At 39.5% G+C, this 22,214-nt stretch overlaps 1 protein-coding gene across 14 annotated transcripts in view; it reads right to left on the bottom strand.

Moving 5' to 3' along the window:
• Nucleotides 1-40: 40 nt before the first annotated feature.
• The window catches only part of LOC143688429 (uncharacterized), a 98,927-nt gene continuing 76,753 nt past the window's right edge, over nt 41-22,214 (bottom strand). For 8 of the 14 annotated variants that reach the window (XM_077166318.1, XM_077166320.1, XM_077166321.1 and 5 more), the window contains 16 exons: nt 17,422-17,537; nt 16,367-16,437; nt 15,868-15,892; nt 14,991-15,061; nt 14,529-14,553; nt 12,626-12,693; nt 12,139-12,163; nt 10,328-10,398; nt 9,861-9,885; nt 8,178-8,248; nt 7,735-7,756; nt 6,868-6,924; nt 5,156-5,247; nt 4,185-4,285; nt 4,005-4,095; nt 42-3,186 (listed from right to left, as the gene is read on the bottom strand). In XM_077166318.1, coding sequence (XP_077022433.1) covers nt 4,020-4,095; nt 4,185-4,285; nt 5,156-5,247; nt 6,868-6,924; nt 7,735-7,756; nt 8,178-8,248; nt 9,861-9,885; nt 10,328-10,398; nt 12,139-12,163; nt 12,626-12,693; nt 14,529-14,553; nt 14,991-15,061; nt 15,868-15,892; nt 16,367-16,437; nt 17,422-17,537 — 916 coding nt within the window. In that variant the 3' untranslated portion in view covers nt 42-3,186; nt 4,005-4,019. Of the gene's footprint in view, nt 3,187-4,004; nt 4,096-4,184; nt 4,286-5,155; nt 5,248-6,867; nt 7,622-7,734; nt 7,757-8,177; nt 8,249-9,860; nt 9,886-10,327; nt 10,399-12,138; nt 12,164-12,625; nt 12,694-14,528; nt 14,554-14,990; nt 15,062-15,867; nt 15,893-16,366; nt 16,438-17,421; nt 17,648-19,639; nt 19,735-22,214 lie in introns of those variants that run through there. The other 6 variants (XM_077166326.1, XM_077166329.1, XM_077166328.1 and 3 more) reach the window with 5 other exon arrangements.

The following is a 22,214-nucleotide window of genomic DNA, read 5'->3' as shown; positions in this document are numbered from 1 at the left end:
ACACTAGATGAAAAAAAAATGGAAACCTACAAGGGTAGATTTCAAGAGACAGAGGTTAGGATTAGTGAACTGGAAGATGGAATATCTGAAATCTGACAAGATACAGAAACTATAGGGAAAAAAAGGAAAAATATGAGCAGGGACTCATGGAATTGAATGATAATATGAGGCACACAAATATATGTGTGGTGGGTGTTCCAGAAGGAGAAGAGAAGGGAAAAGGAGGAGAAAAACAAATGGAAGAAATTATCACTGAAAATTTCCCAACTCTTATGAAAGACCTAAAATTACAGATCCAAGAAGTGCAGCATACCCCAAAGAGAATAGATCCAAATAGACGTTCTCCAAGACACTTACTAGTCAGAATGTCAGAGGTCAAAGAGAAAGAGAGAATCTTGAAAGCAGCAAGAGAAAAGCAATCCATCACATACAAGGGAAACCCAATAAGATTGTGTAGATTTCTCAGCAGAAACCATGGAAGTGAGAAGACAGTGGGATATATTTAAATTACTAAAAGAAAAACTGCCAACCAAGAATTCTATACCCAGCAAAATTGTCTTTCAAAGATGAGGGAGAAATTAAAACATTTTCAGACAAAAAATCACTGAGAGAATTTGTGACCAAGAGACCAGCTCTGCAAGAAATACTAAAGGGAGCACTAGAGACAGATACAAAAAGACAGAAGAGAGAGGTGTGGAGAAGAGTGTAGAAAGAAGGAAAATTAGATATGACATATAAAATACAGAAGGCAAAATGGTAGAAGAAAGTACTACCCATACAGTAATAACACTAAATGTTAATGGATTCTACTCCCCAATCAAAAGATGTAGATTGGCAGAATGGATTAAAAAACAGGATCCTTCTATATGCTGTCTACAAGGAAACACATCTTAGACCCAAAGATAAACATAGGTTGAAAGTGAAAGGTTGGGAAAAGATATTCCATGCAAATAACAACCAGAAAAGAACAGGAGTAGCTATACTAATATCCAACAAATTAGACTTCAAATGTAAAACAGTTAAAAGAGACAAAGAAGGATACTATGTATTAATAAAAGGAACAATTCAACAAGGAGACATAACAATCATAAATGTTTATGCACCAAACCAGAATGCCCCAAAATACGTGAGGCAAACACTGCAAACACTGGAAAGGGAAATAGACACATATACCATTAATAGTTGGACACTTCAATTCACCACTCTCATCAGTGGACAGAACATCTAGACAGAGGATCAATAAAGAAACAGAGAATTTGAATATTACAATAAATGAGCTAGACTTAACAGACATTTATAGGACATCACACCCCACAACAGCAGGATACACCTTTTTCTCAAGTGCTCATGGATCATTCTCAAAGATAGACCATATGTTGGGTCACAAAGCAAGTCTCAACAAATTTAAAAATATTGAAATCATACACCACACTTTCTCAGATCATAAAGGAATGAGGTTGGAAATCAATAATAGGCAGAGTGCCAGAAAATTCACAAATATGTGGAGGCTCAACAACACACTCTTAAACAACCAGTGGGTCAAGGAAGAAATTACAAGAGAAATCAGTAAATATCTAGAGGCAAATGAAAATGAAAACACAGCATATCAAAACCTATGGGATGCAGCAAAGGCAGTGCTAAGAGGGAAAATTATTGCCCTAAATGTCTGTATCAAAAAAGAAGAAAGGGCAAAAATTCGGGAATTAACTGTCCACTTGGAAGAACTGGAGAAAGAACAGCAAACTAACCCCAAAGCAAGCAAAAGGAAAGAAATAACAAAGATTAGCACAGAAATAAATGAAACTGAGAACATGAAAATAGAGAAAATCAATAAGACCAGAAGTTGGTTCTATGAGAAAATCAATAAGATTGATGGGCCCTTAGCAAGATTGACAAAAAGAAGAGAGAGGATGCAAATAAATAAGATCAGAAATGAAAGAGGGGACATAACCACTGACCCCACAGAAATAAAGTAGGTAATAACAGGATACTATGAACAACTTTATGCTAATAAATAGAACAATGTAGATGAAATGGACAACTTCCTAGAAAGGCATGAACAACCAACTTTGACTCAAGAAGAAATAGATGACCTCAACAAACCAATCACAAGTAAAAAAATTGAATCAGTCATTCAAAAGCTTACCAAAAAGAAAAGTCCAGGACCAGAGGGCTTCACATGTGAATTCTACCAAACATTCCAGAAAGAATTAGTACCAACCCTGTTCAAACTCTTCAAAAAAATTGAAGTGGAGGGAAAGCTACCTAATTCATTCTATGAAGCTAACATCACCCTCATACCAAAACCAGGCAAAGATATTACAAAAAAAGAAAACTACAGACCAATCTCTCTAATGAATATAGATGCAAAAATCCTCAACAAAATTCTAGCAAATCGAATCCAGCAACACATTAAGAGAATTATACATCATGACCACATAGGATTCATCCCAGGTATGCAAGAATGGTTCAACATAAAAGTGATGCATGAAGAGCAACACCAACAGCAGATGTCCATTTTACAGCTGCAGGTGACTGGAAATGAGTAAGGTTTTCACTTGTGGCCAAAATCCAGCCTATGGTGTAAGAGTGTGAAATGGCATAGAGGGTGCACCAGATAAAAAAGAAGTTCTCAGAAAAAAAAGAAGATGTATTGGGAAGGAAAGCTACAAACTTTTACCAAGGAGTGGGCTGTTGCCTCATTTAACTGGCCCTTTCCCAGCTCACCCTGAGGCTTTGAGGTAGCCACCTTTTAATTCATCTGTGTGAGCAAAGGAAGTCCAGAACATGGAGGTGTGTTCAGTAACATGTAATAGAGCACACCTAGAAAGATTAAGTGGTGATAGTCATCAATTTAAGAATTCATTTTGGTTAAGAACTGCACCTTTTGTGCCCCTTACATGGCAAAGCAGCTGTGAAAGTCCTCTAAAACCTCTCTATAAGTGCTATAATCCTGAATGTAATGTCCATTTAATTAAAGTACATACAAGAATGAAAAAAACAAACATACAAACAAAATAAACTTATTAAGCCAAAAACATAACTAAACTAATAAAGTAATATATTTAGTTTAATCAGGTGGCTCTCTCTCTTTTTTTTTTTTTTGGATTTCCACCCTTCTATCCTCCAGATCCATTGAGGCTCAGGCTGAGGCCCCCACCTCTCCATACTTTTCCATGGTAGGATCTGCAACACAAACACAGGTTCTGGAATCACTGGGGATGCCCAGATATGGATGGAGGAGGAAGCTTGCTAGGGTGGGTTGCAGGACCCAGTAGTCACCTCAGATGCTGGAGACGCCCCCTGGGCCCCTGATATCCCAGGAGTCAGATCCACAGAGCATTGATGTTCAGTTGTTGCTCTGTGGTGAGAATGTTGTCTATTGGCAAAGAGTGGCTGTAAATATTGTTTGAGAGGGATACCTTAAGTTAACTTTATACTGAAGTGAAACTGAATATGGAGGAAATGGGAGGGCTCTACAGCAGAGGAAATTTGGACAGAGTTTACAGTAGAACACGGAAGACAGATGACCAGGTGACAGAGGCAGAGATTGAGTTATGGCTTGCTGGCCAGCTGTTACCAGAGTAAGCTGCTCCCTGTGAGCACCTTGGATTGGGACTTTTTACATCATAGAATGGGAGAAAATAGAGCCAATGAGTCAGTGGTACTTTTTTTTATCAGCCTGGTAAACTAAGATTGTCTATCTGCCCATGAGAACTTAATCTGATCTTGTCATGGCCACCCCACACCCTTCACTGTTGTCTTTCCTTAATTGATAAGACTCCCTGTTGCCATTAAGGGGATTGGATGGGCGGGGTTCAGTCCTGCCAGATGAATTCCTTGGAAGGAATTCAAGGAGAATCTTCACAAAGAGTACAGTGTGAATAGCACGTGGCAGCCCTCTCCTCCAAATAAAGGAGCCATTGCAGGGAATGGCTGAGCAGCCTTATATGGGATGGGTAGGTGGTCGATGGAGAGAAGTTCTCAGAATACCATTTACTTGCCTGTTCTTAGTTTGACTACTTCCTGTCTCTGTCTCCATGTTCCTGCTGCATAGTGGCCTCTCCAGTGACCTCATTAGTTACGCTCATTTCCCTGAAGTGTCAAAAGGAGAGTCAGGTACCAGTGGACTTCATGTGAACTTATTTCCCTTCTCCTTATCATCTTACCCACTCCACACTCACGTTTCCTCTTGCTGTTTTCCCTCTCCCATCATATCCAGCTTTCCTTCAAGTGCAGGAGATTTTGATGCAAGAGGCTCCTCCTCATCAAAAGGTTTAGAGAGCTGTAGGAAAGAGAACAAACTTGCATGTCCAGAGGTACCACATGTAGGAACACACCTGTAATGGGAGAGCTTGGGCCAAAACACACTAGACAGGTGTCCCATCTGCTGGGTGTGGCCCAAGGGGTCCATCTTTCTGCCCAGTTTCCTGTCTGAGCCATTCGATGTTACACGGTAATATTCTTGGTGTGTGGTTGATTTGGAAGTCAGGGCAATCCTAGCAAAGTAGGTGAGTGGTTTGGTAAAGTTTTCATAAATGTTGTCAATCCTGTGACCTCAACTTCCTTGATGGGACCATGACCTTCAGGGTGACAACGATATAAAGAGGAAAAGATGGAATAAGGATAAGATAGAAAGAGATTACACCTATGAAACAGATTTAAAAGACCACTTTCACGGGAGCTACAATAAATTCATGGTTTTCTGGTTTGGGGTGGGAACAAGGATAGCATGCCCCTTCCCAAGGTAAAAGATAGAAATTAAATGAAATCAGAGCTGTTAAATCAAGAGGTCCATGTTAAGAGTTTTAGCACTAAAATCTAAATAGGGAATTTCTAAAAGGGAAGAAATATCCATTATTTCATTTCAGCAAAATCCAACTCTTGTTTTTCCATCATGAATAAATTCCTTTCTCTGTTGAATCAGGGAATTGCTAACGCCCAATTACTTTAGATGTAAAAATAAAAGGAAAATGGTCAACACAAACTTGCATACATACATTAACCAAGGAAAGAGACATGTTTCTTTGGTAATTTTATATATATTGTGCACTGTGAATTTCCATCTGAGTTGAGGAATGAAAATATCTATAATGTAGGTCTAATAAACCTCAGTATATAAAAAATAAAGACATGGAACAAAGAAATAAATTACTTGGACATTGTCATTGTCATCTGTCTCAAACTCTTCCAAATCAGTGAGATGGGCTTCAGAATGTACGAGGACAGTTAGCGAGGTGCGACAGCCTTTAGAAAGGAAAGAAGAATGCTAGAGTTAAGGAAGTACTGGAGCCCCTGTTGGTCATGTCAGGGTGTGACCTGATCCCAGGACAATTCTGTCCTCATTATTAATACACTTTTCCAAGGGCCTCAATAATTACTTCACCTCTGCCATGAGGGAGTGGGTCTAGGGTCTTCAGAGTCCCTTTTCCATCTCTCAAATTCTGTAACTGTGTCCAGGAAGAAATGCCTGTGTCCTCCTTTTCCTCTAAGACAGGAAACACTGTGCCCATATTGTTCTATGTGTAGCCTAGCCTTTCTTCCCATTTTCCTTCACTCAATAGTACCTTGCCTTTCTTTCTCTCTTAATTAGTGACAATTTCCTTTCTCTTTTTCAGCCTCCACAAATCACACTGTTCTCTCATATGAGCTCGTTAGTGGAACAGTCAAAATTCTATCATCACCTTCTCCACTTAATTGGTTGATCCATTGTTCAATCCATCCTTACACAGGGAGCAACTCTCAGAGGCCTGCATTTGAATTGGGTGTTGTGGCAGAGAGAGACCACCAACTCTAAAATCAATAGACTGTCCTGTTCCTCATAGGACCTTAAGTTCCTGGAGACATTTCTTCCTCACAACCTCCCTATAGGTTACGTAGCACATTAGAGAAGATGGACGTGAGACTAGAGATAAAGTCACTGGCCCAGATTCCTTATTCTGCAGTTCAGAAAGTGTTGTATTGGAGATGTAATCATTTAAATTAATGGAAAGCTCCAGTGTTTTATCATCCCTTGGGGGGACTGGAAGGGAAGAGCACCTGTATGGAACTGGGAAAAAATAACAGGAAGGGGCACAGCAGTGGTGTGGGGACTTGGCCGAGCTCTCTGGCTTAGAGCCATGGGTTCTGAATGCAGCACTGTCAACCTGGTCATGTAGCCCATTGACTCTATCCAGGGCCTGGTCAGGAAGGAGTGTGGGACTGTGTGAGCCACTGTGTGAAGCAACCAGCACCCATCACACAATTCCTCCAGAAACACTGTCATGCCTCGGAAGTTATTAAGTGGTCAGCTAGACACAAACTTCTGTCAAACAGATGAAAACTCCAATCTTACTTCTAATCCCAGGATATTATTTGCATGATAAATGAAGACTAGGAGATTTTTCAAGCATATTCTTCACACCACATCTCCACAGGACATAGGAACATGTTAAAAAGCCTAAAAAACCAGAGGCTTTGAGATTTGCAACTGGCCGAGGCGGGGAAAGATCTGGCCATGTATGGAAGATTATATTTTTCTTTTACTCTTTTTTTTTTTTACATGGGCAGGCACCAGGAATCGAACCCGGGTCCTCTGGCATGGCAGGCAAGCATTCTTGCCTGCTGAGCCACCGTGGCCTGCCCTGGAATATTATCTTAAATACCAAAGCAAGAAAAATGAATTGTAAACAAAAGACACTCAAAGCCCATGGTTCTAACCCCTGGATTATGTGATTAATTAAGATATGAAAAGAATAAAGCAGACCTCTGTATAAATTTCCCTTACTTTCTGGTTTCTCCTTTGTACTATCTAGAAAGCAGAGGTGTAATACAGCTGCTCCTGGGAACCCTTTCCCTTTGGCTCCTTCCTTAAATAATGGACCCTACCTGCTTCGTCCTCATCCTCACTGCTTGTCCAGTCATAATTTTGATCTGAAAGCCAAGCTTTAGGAACAGAAACATCCACAGGAAAATTATTAGAGAGTGTGGCTAACCCATCCATCCTTTCTCCAGTTGAGGCCTTGCTGGCCATCCAAGACCAAAAGACTATCTCCCTTTGATCTCATTCCACCCTGGGTTCTGTCAAGTCAGATCTCCTCAAGAAGACATTGTAAACAGTTTACAAATGTGAGGAGGTGAAGGAATCCCCTCTGAGCATTTCAGTTGTCCATTTAGCTGGACCATCACAGAACTCACCTCCCTCTTGTCACTGAAATTCTTACCGTTGTTGTGGACATGCTCTCTGTTCAGTGAGTTCAGTGAACAGGCTCAGGACAGACTCTAGCAGCTGCTTGGAGAGCATTGTGTGGATGAAAACATTCTCTCTGCATTGACCGTACCTCAGCTACTAGCCAAATGACTACTGGGCTTGTGAATCATGGCTACAATTAGAATTGGCTGCTGCTGCACTGCTTCTTTAGTTCTCAGTAACAAGAATTTGAATCACAGTTTTCCAAACATTCAGACACATGCACCTTAATAATCAAATCACATAATCACATACCATCACATATAGACACATGCCACTCATATGTATACATACCCAGATCATCTAAACAGAAACCAATTTCTCAAGAAGTACTGCCCTGATCCATACCTGGAATACTGGCTTCTTTCACCATATCCCTCTCCTCATTTCCACCTGGAAGGTGCAATTGGGGGGTGTAGAGGAGCTTCTCTGGGACTAAGTCAGCAAGGAAGACCCACCTTATCATATAGATTTTTGTTCGCCAATATTTGATCCTGAATACCTACCATTGTTCACTCTTGGGGTCACCTGTAGTGAAAGAAAACTCTGTGAGGTCCTGAACTTGCTGTGTCACACCTTCAGGAGGCTTTTAACCTCTTGTTGACTTTAGGAAACCATGTGAGAATGATAGGTCAAATCAAGTAAACTCAAAAGCAGTTTAGGGGATAGTTTTGCAGAAGACATGAGCTTTTCCTGAATGTTGTATCTCTCAAGTCCATTTTACAGAATTCCTAATCCAGGATGTAATATAACTGATGCTGCCATTTATAAGTTCCTTCTTGAATCTTGGATCAGTTAATAGATTCCCACTGAACACTGTTCTCACCAAGGACAACTGTATATATTGTATATACTAAACATGGTCAGATTTCCCTATCTTAACTGGATTGAAGAAGGAGGAAACAAAGAAGAACATTGCTCTAACTCAGGCAAAGAAATATAACTTTACCTGTGAAGTACTTGGGGTCTGCTCTATTCCTTCGTCAGGCAGAAGCTCCTCCATCTGTTCTTTGGAAAGAGCTAGGATGACAGAAGAGTAGCAGTCAGTCCATCATGGGTCTTGCTTCTGGCTAATTCAGGTACTTAGCTTGGTTTTGAAAGGTCAGAGTAATGTGGAGGTGAATGGTTAGAAGCACGGGGTAAGCTGCTGTGGGAAGCAAATGGAAGGTAAAGAAGAGGAGCTAAAAAATGGGGAGCAGTTCCTGGCTTTGTAAATAAGGACATCCCAAAGCAGCATGAACTAGACAATCTACAGATGTTACAAAATACATGCCATTATTCAATGATGGATTCTTATCACTCCTCCTGCCCATTCTGAAGCCCAACTGAACAGCTACTTGCTTCTTGATGTGTTTTAACAACTTCTCAGCCTCCATGTGTCCTCATATGCAGGAACTGTATCATTTTTATAGGATTTTTTCCTTCTAACCTTTTATATTCTTCTCAAAGTTTAGCCATATGGCAATTGTTTAAAAACATTGTTACTTATAATCTTTTACTGTGAGACTACATTCATTTCTAGGTCAAGAGCTTCATAAATTTTTTCACTAATTTTTCATGAATATAATCAGTTATAGACTATTCGAAGGTTCTGTAATTCTACATAGTGACTAAAAAATCACTACAATACATAGTGTAATAATTTTCCTTCCACTCTTCCTTGGGACTTATTATCATGGTCTCTTCATTGTGGAACTAATAGGATTTGAACATTTCTAGGGGCCAAAGTGATGTTCCCAATGTACTAAAATACCTCCTTGATGCCCACCTCTTTGGCTCCCAATATGGAGGAGTTTGTTAAACATGGTTGTGCCAGGTGGCACCTTACAACTGTCAGAATCTGTGACCTGGCCCCAAGAATGTGGGCTTTCTTTGTGTTTTTTATACCATGTAAAGGCCATAGTCTGTGGTAGAAGGAATGTGTAATGTTCTTGCATCATGAGACCTCTGAGTCTACTGATAATGAACATCAGGTGTGGGGGTCTGTTGCCCTGTGGACACTTCCTTGAATACAAATGAATGGTTGGTCTCCTTGCCACCCTGTACAATGCCCCACATGGCTGAGTGAGGAGTGCAGATAGCAGCTCAGGGCATCAACCATGGATATGTATACCTGGCCTTGTAATTAGTCTCTTTCACTTAAGAATTGAAATGTAAGACTAATTGTCTTTATACCACAGTTTGTCCATCTGAGGTCTGGAATAGTAAACACAGCCCTAGCTTTGGTAGTTTTGAGGGTTGAATGAGTAGTTATATGTAAAGTGTGCAGTGGTGATGGAATATTTTTTCAGAAGTTACCTCTGGAAATTGTACTGTGAAGGTGGGAAATAGCTTCTGCATAAACACACACTCAGTCCCATCCCAGCCTCATGATTCACATAAGGTAGATTCCCACATGTAATCCCCACCCCTGTATACACATACCCTCACCACTTAATGGGGCACAGCTGCTTATAAGGATTATAGAACATGGTCAATTTCCTTTAATTAGAACCTAATCTCACATTCCTCATCCTCATTCCTGCCTGGAAGCTGTAATGTTGCCTCTCCAGCCTAGCCAGACTCAGAAATCCTGGGTTTTTAAGCATCCAGAATTTTTTCCTCAATGAGTGAGTAATTCCAAAATACATACCATTTTCACTTTCTTCTGTAACCACCTGAAATTAGAGAAAAGGAAACACTCAGGATCCTAAGGATCAGAACATACTGTGTGGGATTTCACAAGGGTTTTACTCTCTTGTTGCCTTCAGAAAAGCAGATTGGAAAGAGTGGTTGGGTGAAATACTCAATAAGGAATGGAGTGGATGCATATGGGAAGGCAGAAGGATAATGCAAGTTATTTTGGTTGAGAATTTAAAAATTCACAAAGCAAGAGGTAAACCTGTACCTAAGGAAATGGCCCCATGTCATACAGTTGACTCCAACTGCTGCACTCTTGAATAGCAGATCTTTTAATAATAGGCTCCCAATGACCATTTCCCTGGTCACAGAAATCAAGATATTTGATGTGTAATTATGTGGTCAGATTTTTATATATGAACTGAATTTAAAAAAAAAAAAAAAAAGAAAGCAATTCATCACCAAGAAAGACAGCCATACCTTGGAACTAGATGGAATGTCCTTATCTGATGTGTCAATTAGAGGCTTCTCCATTGGGCCCTCAGTGTTTGCTAGAGGAAACAGAGTAAATGTCAGTACATCAGGGTGTCACTCCTGGGATATTTAGGGCCCTGAACATGATTTGTGAAGGGCAAGAGAATAAGGAGGCAGGTGGAAAATAAGCCTGGAGTGATCTGTTCCTGGGCCATCCTCCATAGTGAAATAGATGGGGTAAATGAGAGGATCAGGAAACAAATGGGAAATGAGGTTGTTTGGCTATGTAGCATAAGGCATCCTAATGCAAAGTGAAATATTCAATCTACAGATGGTTCTAAAATAGTTACTGTGATTCAGTGAAAGAGTCCGATCACTCCTGCTACCTGTGTTGAAACTCTGCTAATTGTTACTGTCCTAATGAAATTTCTAAGATTTATGGAGACTCCACAAATTGGAAGTGCTGTTGTGTACCAATTTTCTCTGTATTATAAGCAGACCATTACTGGTGGACTGGACTTAATACTAGGAAAATTATATTGAATCAAGTCACTACGATTTGTCATAAAGATGATCATTATAGACCTTTCATGATACTGATGCACTACTTCTTAAAACTAACCATGATCACGATATATTTTCCTTTTGTCTTGTTTTTCATTACCCCTTATGTGCATTCAATGAGTGATGTGCACTCCATACTCACACTAACCAGCCCACATTGGGATGGTTATTACAAAGGAGGCACAAGTTAAACATGAAGGCTCTAAACCAGCTTTACCAGAGAGATGCAAGAAGGGTGATGAACATTAGGCTAATTACTTAGTGGGAGTTTGAGATCTTATTGGCTACTGTCCTTCAAATATGCAGCCCACAAGTCTGATCATCTGTAGGGTATGAGTTCATGAAGTTGCCAAACAGGAAACTATCTTTGTGATTCTTGTCTGCATGGACTATGTACTTATAAGTGACCCAGCACTGATAGTGGACCACCTTGTCAAACTGATGCATCACAACTGTCCAAACCTGGCCAGAAATGTGCGGATTTCTGTGTGCTTTTCACAATATATCTATAGCCATGTCTAACTATCTGATAAAATGCACCTAATGCTAACCTGTGTTATGTGGCCCCTTAGTTTACCAAATATGGAAGAGCAGTATTTAGGATCCCTGTATGCTTGGGCCCTTCTTGGCATTTACTTCGATCATGGAATCCCCTTGCATGGTTCCCAATGACCCATAAGTGTGAGATAAGTGCCAGTCAGTATTTCAGAGGATTAGAACATAAGCAACATGTCTGTGTTCACATTTTGGCTGTTCCACTTAGGGATGTGAAATTTTGTGTCAGTAAACTGCAAACCTCCATATAAAGGATGGGGAGAGTGAAAATCATCTCAGGAATGACTGTGCCAAGGATTTTATGAGTTAACATGCACAATGTGTCAGGCATCGTGGGATTTCTTTGGAGCAACTTCACAATGGCTATTGTCCAGTCAGTCTAAGTTGAACAACGGTCTTGGAAAGCACACACAGTAATGTTCTTCTCCTTAAGCCACGTTCACACTCATACCACATAGACTTACACCTTGATGCCCCATAATCCCCATACTCACAAATCCATGCCACCTAGAGGGAATACAGCTCCTTTCAGGAATGTAGAGTATGCCCATATTCATTCCCCTGGACAGTTCTTTTTGTTGATGGCAACCCCAAACATCCTTCCCACCAGGAGCTGGACTCACAATGGCTGTCCAGGCACTGCCTTGGTTATTTTTTGATCCCAGTTTTTCCACAAGTCAGGGGTTCTACATACATACCAATTTCACTTGTTCCTGTTGCCACCTGCAATGAGAGAAAACCCTGTGAAGATGAAATAATGGTCTGTTTTCTATTTGAAAAGGAATTTTTCTGTTTTGATCCATTAGAAAAGCAGATAGGAACAGTGTTGAAGCCAAATGCCCCATAAGCCAGCATCACAGGCATGTCTTGAATTCACAAGCTTTTCCTAGACATGTACAGCTGAAGACCATTTTGGTTGCTGATATAAAATTCTTAATCCAAGGGATAAATTGCTGCATAGAGAAAGGCCACCTACTTTACAGTTGATAACATACTGCTCCCATTTGTGAGAGCCTTCTGGAATCATGGAGCATTTAGAAGAGGTTCCCACTCAACTCTCCACCCAAAGAAATTGTGTATATTATCAATAATGTACATAGGTAGGCATCCTTACCGGAAAACAGTTGTAAAGTAATTAAACAAAAAAGGCAACCCTCTACCTTTGAAAAAAAAGAGCTACCTCACCTTGTCATTGTATGAGGTCTCATCATCCTCTTGGTTCTTTGGAACTACCATCAGCTGGTCCTGGGGAGCTAGGGGACACAAAGTGACTCTCAGCATATTGTTTTGTTATTCTCGAATTACTCAGGGAGTATTCTTGCCTTGTACAAGATATTAGGGTATAAAGGGTTGGTAGTTTATCAAGCATGGTGAAAGCTGCTGAGTGGGCATCTTCTATAATGAAATGAGGATGGCAAAGACATTAGCAGGAAAGAAACAAGAATCAAAGTCTTAGAGTTATAGCTAATGAAAATAGCTATAAATTCCTATGTAGATCTGTAATAGTCAAAGTCAGTCTATGAATGATGCTTAAATATACACTATGATTCCAAGACAGAGTCCCATAACACCTCCTGCTTATTTAGTATCTCACCTACATTGCCAGTATTTTCTCCACAACTTATAGGCTAATTCAACCTCCATCAATCCAAATATACAGTACATTTACCATATAGTATACTGGAATTCTCCATTTGTTAGAAGCAACCTTGTTGGTGGAGTGGATTCAATTCCTGGTAATGCTTTTTTTTTTTCATTTATTCACCAATAGTTTCTTGTAAAGATAATCAATTATAGAAGATTTCAAAATACCAAAATCTGTTCATTTCTTCATTCCTTATTAATCACGTTGTTTTTGTTCAGTCTTCCTTTTCTATACCATGTGTATGTATTCATTAACTTATTGGTTGTCCATCACTAGGCCTCAGCAATGGGATGGACATTACAGAAAATGCATTAGTTGAGTGGTGGTGCTGTCTAAGCTAAGTGTCTAGGAGAGTTTCAGCAAGGGAATTGGACCCAGGTGAGGTGTTAAGTCTTATTTGAGTTGTTTTTTTTAAACTTTTTTTATTAATTAAAAAAATTAACACACAAGACATTAAGATATCGTTCCATTTTATTTGAGTTTTTATCTATCAGTGACCCAGCTGCGTGTCACAGATTTGAGGATCTCTAGGGTTCATACCAATGATGCTATCAAATACAATATACTATGATTGCATTGCCTGTCTGCTTGTGATGAACTGCTGAATTGTGCCCTCAGTCATGATGATTGAGGAGGTTGTCCTACATGATGCCTCAGAGCTCAGAATTTTTGTCTGACTGGATGTGAGCTTCCTATGTCGTATTGTCACAGATAATTAAGCCAAAGTCAGCAGTAATCACAGTTCTAGCTGCCTAGGCTGTGGGTGGGTGCACTGAGGTAACTTTAAGATGGTGGGCATATTTGGCCTCTGTAGGCTCAGGTTATACCATGTGCATACACAGATGCTGCAACTCCCTTTCTCAGTGTCTACCTGTTGCTTTGTTGAATGGTAAATCATTAGCATTGTGACTGCAAGCCTGGGTTCACATTTAGGACCTCTCAACTTAGGAACAGGAGAGCTTGGGCCATTCATCTCTGCATCTCACTTTCTCTATCTGGTTCATGAGTATAGGAAGCAGACCCCCAGGTGCAGCTAGAGTGAGGTTAGAAACTAGTATACATGATATGCGTAGGGTTAATGGGACATATTTGAAAAAGTTGTCACTGCTATTGTCCAGTGTAAGCAGGATGTATCACCTGTGGAACTGTACACAGACAACCCTACACACTCACACCTCACAATCACACCTCAGAGATTCACATATAGATTTCCCTCAGCCCCCATGCTCTGAAACCTGCAGCACCTAAAAGGAACACACACATATTGCCAGTAACTATAGAAATATGGATGATTCTTTAACTGAAAGTTTTTCTTTTACCCCCAATCTTCATTCCCTGTGAAGGCAAAATCAGGTTTCAGTTTTGTAGACTAAAACATATGGGAAGCCCTCTGTTTTAACTTAAGTTCTTCCAACATTAGTTGGATGAGCCCAGAATACCTACCCTTGTCATTTGCATTCAAGGTCACCTGCAATCAGAGAAGAGAAAATACAGTGAGGATTAGGCCATGCTGTGTCATGTTTACTCAGATCTTGATATTGTATAAAATCAATGGAAAACCATGATAAACTCAAGGTCTCAAAAGTAAGTATTGAAGTCACCTATGGGAAAGCTTAAGCTTTTCCTGGAGGACATTTCACTCACTGATAATTCCAAAAGTCTTCATCAGGAGGAACACTGACTGCTGAGGGAAAAGTTATCTCCGATTTGGTTTATAAACTGTGGTGCCATTTCTAATGCTTTTTAATATCAGTTGATACATGGTCCCCTCCAACTTTCCCTTCCCCCAGAACAGTAGCTCATATCTAAAATGTACATCATTTTATTTTAAGAGCTATACTCACATGAAAACTGATGTATATGAGCAAGGAACATTTCTATCTTAGAGAAAACAGATGACCTTACCTTGTCATTAGAGGCAGCATCCTCAGCAGCCCTGTCTCTAGGAGCCTCCTCTGCCAGGTCCTCCAGGGGAGCTAGGGGGAAACAGAGTCATCATCAGCACATTGTGTGTGCAGATCACACATTATTCAGGAAACTCTGTTTGACTTGGACAAGGGGTTCTGGTGTATGGGCCTGGTGAGTTAGAATGCATGGACTGTGTTGCTCTTGGCCTTCCTATGTAGAAGAAAGAGAGATGAAGGAGAGCAAGGAGAAAGTAGTAGGGAATAGATGCCTTGGCCTTGTAACTAAAGAGAATCTATTTCTATCACCTAGAAAACTTACACAGCGCACTTCATGTTCTGGGATGCTACAACACAAATGCCCTCATAAAAATGTATCAATGATAAATACATGAGATTGGCGTCATTTATGTGCATGTCGCTTTCTCCTTCTGAGTTATGTATCTTATAGTAAACAAACCCACCATATATACTTGTAATGAACATTGAATGAGCTGGTATATATGTAAACTGTCAGATAAAGTTATATTCTTGCCATAGTTGACCCTGGAAATTGTTCTGTGTAAATAGGACCTACATCTCAGAAAAATATCCATAAACATCTTTACAGCCATTACACATTGACTTCCTCATTGACAGCTTGTGACTCCAATCATGCTAATACACTCCACCCAAAGAGAACCCAGCTCCATTTAGGGACTGTAGAAACAGGAACAGTTCTTTGCCTGGAGATCAGTTTCTCTCACCACAACCCCATTCTCCCTCCCACATGGAATCAGTATCTACCATGGCTCTCCACAATAAAGCTAGCAAGGGAGTCCCATCATACTCCTCTAGATTTCTTTCCTCTGCCTGTGAGTGATTTCAGAATAACGCACCTTTTTCTGGTGTTCTGGAGGCCACCTATAAAGAAGGAATAGAAACCCTGTAAGAATCATATCATGCTATGCAGTCTTTGCAGAGGTCTTTTCTCTCAGTTGCACTAGAAAATGACACATGAAACCATGAGCCACTCAAAGAGCACAAAAGGAAGAGTTAAGCCCATATAATAGTCATGAGCTTTCCTAAAGGATTTTTCTTTTAATCTATTTTTGTGGTAAATCGTTTATTCTTAATGCAAAGAATAATTGAATGTCACCAAGGAAAGCCCCTCTACCATGTATTTGTCGTACACTCTCAATTCTGATGCTACCAATGTTGGATGCTCTTCTGGAATCAGTTTTCAGTGGGTCAGAGATTCCCCTGACTCCTCCACCAAGTAGACAGTACCTACATTCTATAGAGTTCATGATAAGGTTTTCAAATCTAAACTAAATTGAAAAATAAATTAACCAAGACAGCAGTTTTTGTATTAGAAACAAAGAAATGCATATTTACCTCACTGTTCAATGAGGTCTCCAGAGACACCTCAGCATTAGGTTCTTCCTCCAATGGGGCCACTCTGTGAGCTTGGTGGATAGAGAATAACTGTCAGTACATTGATGGTGCTTCTCCTGAATGACTAAGGCAACTTCACTTGACTTTGACAAAAGTCCTCTGTTGATGGATTTTGATGGTTAACTATCATGAGCTGAGGTACTTCTGGGCCATCTGCTTCCTAAATTGGACTACTTTCTCATCTGCATACATTAGCTCTTTTACTGCATGTGTTACTCTCTGTGTACTTGCTTACCTATCTGTCCCTGAATGTTCATTTTTCTGTCTATGATTTTGGGTTGAAACACAGGGTACACATTGGTTAGTTGAGAAAAACTTACCATCTTTTACCCATGCTTAACTCTAGGGGGGAATGGCTTTGGTAAAAGTCTACCTCATTATATCTGTAAAATGGGGATTAGGGGTAACCAACTAGTATGAAAGGAAATGTGTGTTGTAATTCAAAAATTGATTGTTAAACATACACGTTCTTAAGATGTTTTGAATACTTCTAAAGAGAATGAACAAGGTCCCCAAATATATTGAACTAAGTGTACATGTCAAGAAAAAACAGCAGGAAGGCATGATAAAAACAAAGGTAGTAACCCTTCATTGTGTGAAATGCCTCTCTACCCATCTGAAGCAAGGCAGATTCACTCCAAATTTCTGAAATGAATAGTTTACCATGTCTTGTCCTTAATGAGTACAAAAGTATAGTAAAATAGACATCACCATATTCTCCCTAGAGAATAACTAATGTGGAGGGTAAGCGATGGGCCAGGGCATCAAAGGAGTACTACATTTTTCTAAGTGTAGATTAATTTTAAAAGTAACCAGAATGTAAGAAAATTTAAAAAAGAAACTACAAGTAAGGGAGGAAACAAAACTATGAAACACATCTAAGATGGGTAGATATGGGGAGGACAAACTGAAGAAAGGATGAGACATAATTTGCAAAAAGATTAACTTTGCCCATTTGGGTATTGAATTGATTAAGCAGACCAATATGAGAATACCTCTTGAGCAGCAATTCAGATTCCCCATGTCTTTTGATGAGCTGAGAGCTTCTCTTCCCACTCCCAGCCTTGAGTCTCTCTGCACACAGAGTGACGGTTGGGTCCGTGAGCCACATCTGCATCATTTGAGAACCACAGTGACAGGTCATCACAGAATGTTCAGCGTGCATGTGTTCTTTACCTTGAGGGGTCCAACTGCTGCTTTCTAGACATGGGTGTTTTCATACTGACACACGGTTAAGAGAAAATGTTTGGTTTTAAGCACTGCATCCAGCATCCACATATTATTATGGTTTGATTTTGAAAATAACTTTTTTTGAGAGAGAATGGCCTGCTCTCCCTCCCATATGTAGTCAGTACTGAGACTGCAGGGTGAAAAGCAACATGCTGACATGGTCAGAAGAAATAGAAATTTCTTTCTTGATTTGAAATCCCAAACTATGCATTTCTAATATTCCTGAGTCACCAAGGATTTCTAGAAGAAATCATTTAAATTTGTTCTGGAGGAGATAAAAAGCAGCATCAAAATAAATTCATTTTGAAAGATGATATTTCCTTCTCTAAGAATATAATTATCAAATTGTATATATCTCTCTTTAATCATCTCTGTATATTACCGATTTTTCCCCTTTCTCCAACTATTTCTATACATTTAACTTCCTTTCGATCTCTATAATTCATTAAGCAGTGTCTCTATCATTGTGCACGGGAATGGTTGGCTTTCACCAAGTAATTAAAAAGAGAAATTGGTATATTATCACCAATGCTTTCCTGTTATGGATTAACATTTGGATGAACTCATATAATTAAGGTAAATGGAGGCTCAGTTGTGAGTTTGGCTCATATATCGACACAAAAATACATAAATTTTTGTTATCTGATCATGAAATCTACCTCTATGGAGGGATATGATCTGTCCCCAAATATGTGGGAAAAGTGAAAATTTTAGAATGAAGATGTTCTATTCTGCCAACTTGCAACACCCCAGAGGTGGAATGGCTTTGAATAAAAGGGGATTTATTTAGTTAAAAAGCATACTTCTTCAGAGGAAACAAAGCTAACTCTCATCTGAGGTTCTCTCTTACACAAGAAGGCACAGAGTTTGCTCTGCTGGCCTTCTCTTCAGGCCCCTGTGTTCAAATAGCTTTCTCTGGGGTGACTCCTTCCTGCATCTCCATACACCTGAGCTGAGCTTGAGTGCTGAGATAAGGTATGCTGAGGTGCTTGGGCTGTGCTGTGCTGAGCTCTGTCATCTAAGCATCCAGCCAATTAAATCAAACATCATTCATTTGAGCAGGCACTCCCTCTAGCTGATTGCAGATGTACTCAGAGAGAGATGAGCATTCACATGCCATTGGCTCATGTCCACAGCAAGGAAACTAGATACCTTCACCTGGCCAAATGGACACCTGAACCTAACTACCCCAGAAGATGAAAGAGTGGTCCTGTTTAAAATAAAGAACATACCCCTTATGGTAAAACAAACAAACAAACAAAAAAAAACACTACTGTACAAATGACTATCGTTGCTGATTCATCTGAAATATCTAAAACCACTAAATCATATAGATCACTGATGAGGTATAAAAGCTGCTGCATCAGGCATGCCAGAGTAGTTTAGTGGTAGAATTCTTGCCTGCCATGTGGGAGACCCAGGTTCGATTCCTGGCCCATGCGCTTCCTCAAAATAAGCAAACAAAGAAATCAACCAAACAAAAATTGAATAAATGGTACTGCAATAATGGACTACTCACATGACTTAGAAAAAGAATGATGATATGTGCCCCTGCCATACAGCATACAAAAGAAAAAAACCTGCTGCATGACAGATGTTCTCATATTTTCTCCAGAGTTTTAACCCCCTGAGAGAGTTGATTAAATATATGTGGAAGTGAACAAACAATACTATTTTGCCATAACAGAATTTCACAGGCCCCTAGCATGACAAAAATTTTACATGTACTGATATGAAAAATAAAGCAACTGTGTATCAGGTTCACACATGAATGTCAAATTGGAAGGGAAAATGAAAAACAATTCAGAAATATGTACTTAAAATGTAACCATTCTGTTGCAGGTGCAGTCTTTGAAAGCCCTGTAATTCAGGCTTCCCTGCTTTGGAGAACAGTTAGATGAAGAAGAGGACTCTCCTCCCTCCTGCCACCTAACTGGTCACAGTAAGTGGAGAATCAATGAGTAAATATACTTGAAAACTGACCAGCATGGTGTCACTCCTCCTGGAATTTTCAATTAATGTATCCGCCTTCCTATGTGGAAATGTAATAGAGCTTTTCCAGCAGTATACCTGGATAGCTGCAGAGCAGGGAAGGAAAGAAACTCAGATTTTAGTGTGCATTCTTTGTATCTTTTCATTTTAGTTCAAGTGTATTATTCTTGTTGCTGTTACTGTGCAAAAACCCTGTTTCACAACAGAATAGCATATAATCCCCATTTTCTTTGCTCAGGCAGGAATTTCCAGTACTGCATAATGATATCTGGTCCTGAGCAGAGAAAGCCCCCTGGCTGGGGTATTTTTTCAGCCAGAGAATGGAAACGCCTGGGTCAATGGTACTCACAGGTTGAAGCACAGTCTGGAGGACCTATGTGAGACCTCCACATTGGCCAAAGCTACCAGGTAACAGGGCAGTCTCAGGGCCTTTAGACCCTTCCCAGTGGCTGAGGTCTTCCCAGGGGAGTGGGCAAACATGAACCAGGCAGAGGGGCATGGCCCTTCACCATAAGCATGAATGCTTCCATGACATTTCTGTGAATGACAAGTGATCACTAGTGTCAGCTTTCCTTAAAGGGCTCCTAATGGAAGGTATGTCATAAAATGGCAAACCAGTTTTAAAACATACATCCACCTGATTTAAAAAAAAAAAACAAAAACCAAAAACATAGTCTCAGGGTGCCGCTGCAAAATATGTGACACCAGAGACATAGTCTCTATCACAGGACCATGCATTAGGAAAACATGTTTGATTCTTGCATTGTGTGCCATTAGTTTTATGAGAAGTACATACACATCTAAGGATCTGTAGAGGACAAGCATGAGGACTTTTAAAGGCAAAGTTTAACATAGATGAATGCTGTATGAAGTCACTTTTCCTCCATGCCAAGATCAGGATATTTAGTGTATATTCTCTCAAAGCTTCCTGAACTTTTCTTTCAAAGCAATGCATATATTTGTAAATACTAATATATTTGTGTAGTTTGCATAGGGATCACTTTCCCTGTGAGGGCAGAGAACATCGTGCTTTTGTTTCTCATCAGTTTTTAATGCATAGTGACTAGCACATAGAAGGAGCTCCATAGATGTACCTGCTGTCTGTTGCCTCAGTTTCCACTTTTAACAGTTTCCACACACAAAATGCAAATGCTTCCCATAGCCTTCCACTTAACTTCCAAATGTATTGCATGCTCTCACAGTCCCTGTAGACCTTTGACCCAGAATCTCCCATCACCTAAAAGACAGCTATGTCTTTCAAAATATTCCAATGCTTCAGGCAATATACATGTAGTTACGGTACATATTTCGTGAAAATATCAATGAAACATTCACAAGACAAATTAACTGTGTGTGTCTGATATGCAATAAAAACAGCCATATAGAACCATGATTATCAAATAGAAATTATTTGCAGAAATTTCCACAATTATGTAAAAATATTTTCCCGTGTCACAGTGTAAGAAAAAATGTCTAGGTCAATTATAGTTTAAATGTAAAAATGGAAATACACATATAGAAATATTTATGTATTCTTGGAGGATGGAAATTATTTCTTAGGAAAATAGTGATGATCTGGTTATAACAGAAAAACATTGATAAGATTGCCTAAGTAAAGTTATCTTATTCCAAAAAAACCATGAAGTAATTGTACCTAACAAACTAAAAAATTAACTGAAACATGCTGTGACAATTTTTTTCAATCTTTCACTTTGAACTCTTAAACTATACACCTAAAATCTAAACTGTGCTGTATACAAAGTATATGCCAATTATAATGAATTCTTTCATTCATAATGATGAATTATTATGACTGTAAAATATTTATTTTATTTTCTCATCTATTTCCCATGCAATTAGTCTGATCAGTATTTTAAATGTACATCAAAGTACAAGATCCACCTTCTTAATCCAAAATTTCATTTTGCCAGCTTCTGAATAAGGAGTTCAAAAGTTTGACAAAGGGATCATTATTAATATTTCCCCCACAGTCTTCTGCTAGCAAGATATGAGTAGTCCTCCAAATTGTGAATGCCTTTTCCAGGACATTGTCTCAAACACAAGAAGAAAAGAAAATGTTAGTAATGGATTCAATCATACTATACATATAAGGAGTGACAGTTCATCTAGAAAATGTATGGCTCATCCCCTGCAGTGTGTCAGCACTATCCAAATGGGCATCTGGCCAAACCAAGGATATAAGAAGACTACTGCATGGTGACAGAGAGCATCCCATTAGAAATCACATGTACCTGGGAAAGTAACTTAGCCCCGCTGTGCCTCGGTCCCCTATTCTGTGGTGTGGACATGTTAATAGGTCCTAAATATTGTTATTATTAATTATCAGTCTATCATTATTTTATGAGGCTTAAATTGAGTAAATCCAATTAAACCCTTTAAAATGACTACAATTCATACAGGTTCTCTAAGTTCAGTTGTTAAATATTTTGAAGAACAAGCAGGTAATGTGGCATTGGTTGCCTCTAGAGAAGGATTCTTGGGTGACATAAAGATGGGAGGGGATGGATACTGATGTTCATCTTTTACATGAGTTCTATGCTGTACA

The sequence above is a fragment of the Tamandua tetradactyla genome, chromosome 6 (assembly GCF_023851605.1).
Source record: "Tamandua tetradactyla isolate mTamTet1 chromosome 6, mTamTet1.pri, whole genome shotgun sequence".
Lineage (NCBI taxonomy): Eukaryota > Metazoa > Chordata > Mammalia > Pilosa > Myrmecophagidae > Tamandua > Tamandua tetradactyla.
This window is presented reverse-complemented; position numbering and strand designations above follow the sequence as displayed.